The sequence below is a fragment of the Sinocyclocheilus grahami genome, unplaced genomic scaffold, assembly GCF_001515645.1.
Source record: "Sinocyclocheilus grahami isolate Dianchi unplaced genomic scaffold, SAMN03320097.WGS_v1.1 scaffold4816.1, whole genome shotgun sequence".
NCBI classification, from domain to species: Eukaryota; Metazoa; Chordata; class Actinopteri; order Cypriniformes; family Cyprinidae; genus Sinocyclocheilus; species Sinocyclocheilus grahami.
The window spans coordinates 13061-14376 of NW_015509679.1; the positions used below are offsets into that span (position 1 = coordinate 13061).

Here is a 1316-nt window from a genome sequence, read left to right on the forward strand (position 1 = left end):
TTTCCAATCATCATACTGTCACGCCAAACACACGCATACATCTAAATCATCAGTAAATGTCACACGGCTCAAACACTACCACACACACACTCAAACACTGCTTATCTCCAAATAAATGCAATTACTGAAAAGGCGAGGGGGTGACGACTAATGGAATGGCAGATGAATGTGAGGTGTCAGTGTCTATGGAGCAGCCTGTCAGATTATGTTTTCTGTTTTACAGCCATATTGTAAGACCATGATAGAGAGAGTTTGAAGTAAGTGGGTTTTTGGTGCCATCTTTAATGAAGGGATGACATTAAGTGTGACACTAAATTTTAGTAACTGAATGACAAACAAATTGACCTACTGCTCTCTGTTTGAATGAAAACAAATGCACTTTTAAAGAAGGTCTAAGGTCTAACCTTTTTTACATAGCCCTGTATAACTTCTGGGTCAGGGTCCTGGTGACCGAGGTAACACACGTCTGTCGTGAGATGAGGCTCAACCCAGTCCAGCAGGCCACTATCAGAACCACTGTAACAAAAACACAAAACAAAGCCACTTTTGAACATCCATAATTCAAAAAAATATGAAATCAAAATAGACCATATTTACCTTTTTCATGCACAATCTTTGTCTTATTGTAAATGATTCATATGCAAATCTTATTCCAAAAAATTTATTTTAATCAAAATATAATAAATTATATTCCTATCATGTGACCTGGATAGGATCTGCTACTATGCAGTATATAAAAGTAATATTTTTAGAAAGTAATATTGTGAAATATTAGTAAATTTTAAATAGCTGTTTTCTGTTTGAACGGTAGTGTGCCACAATTTTAAATGTCTGCATTTCCATTTTTAATTGACCTGACAATTTTACACAACCTAAAATGCAAAGTAATTCTTTTTATTTCGATTTATAGCAATATGTAGTATTCTATTCCTTGTGTATACCTGTGTGTTTCTCGGATTAGCACGGCTCGGTGTAACTGCTTCTGAAGGTTAGCACTAGCAGGGCCGCAGGAGTGAACAAAGGGATGGACAGCAGCCAGTACGAATCCCTTCTGATACAACTCACACACCTGTAGCGGAAGCTCTCTGACTGACGACAGACACAGCAATGAGGACACTGCCACCTCTGAAGAGACAGACAGAAAGACAGAAAGAGAGAGAGAGAGAGACAGAGAGAGAGTCAGGGAGGCACAGAGAGAGAAATTAGTAGAGAAAGAAAAAAAATACATAAAACATTTAATCTTTCAACTATCATCAATTTGTCCTGACACAGCTACTCCTGCTAAAAAAATGAACTGAAAATTCCTAATTTACTAT

General features: G+C 37.1%; 1 protein-coding gene across 1 annotated transcript in view; it reads right to left on the reverse strand.

Moving 5' to 3' along the window:
• The window catches only part of LOC107576992 (uncharacterized), a gene marked incomplete at its 5' end in the record, with an annotated part of 5768 nt that extends 4643 nt beyond the window's left edge, over nucleotides 1-1125 (reverse strand). Inside the window, 2 exons of the mRNA XM_016263111.1 lie at nucleotides 405-516; nucleotides 942-1125. Of these exons, the coding sequence (XP_016118597.1) occupies nucleotides 405-516; nucleotides 942-1125 (296 nt within the window). The remainder of the gene's footprint in view (nucleotides 1-404; nucleotides 517-941) is intronic.
• Between the last annotated feature and the right edge of the window lie 191 nt (nucleotides 1126-1316).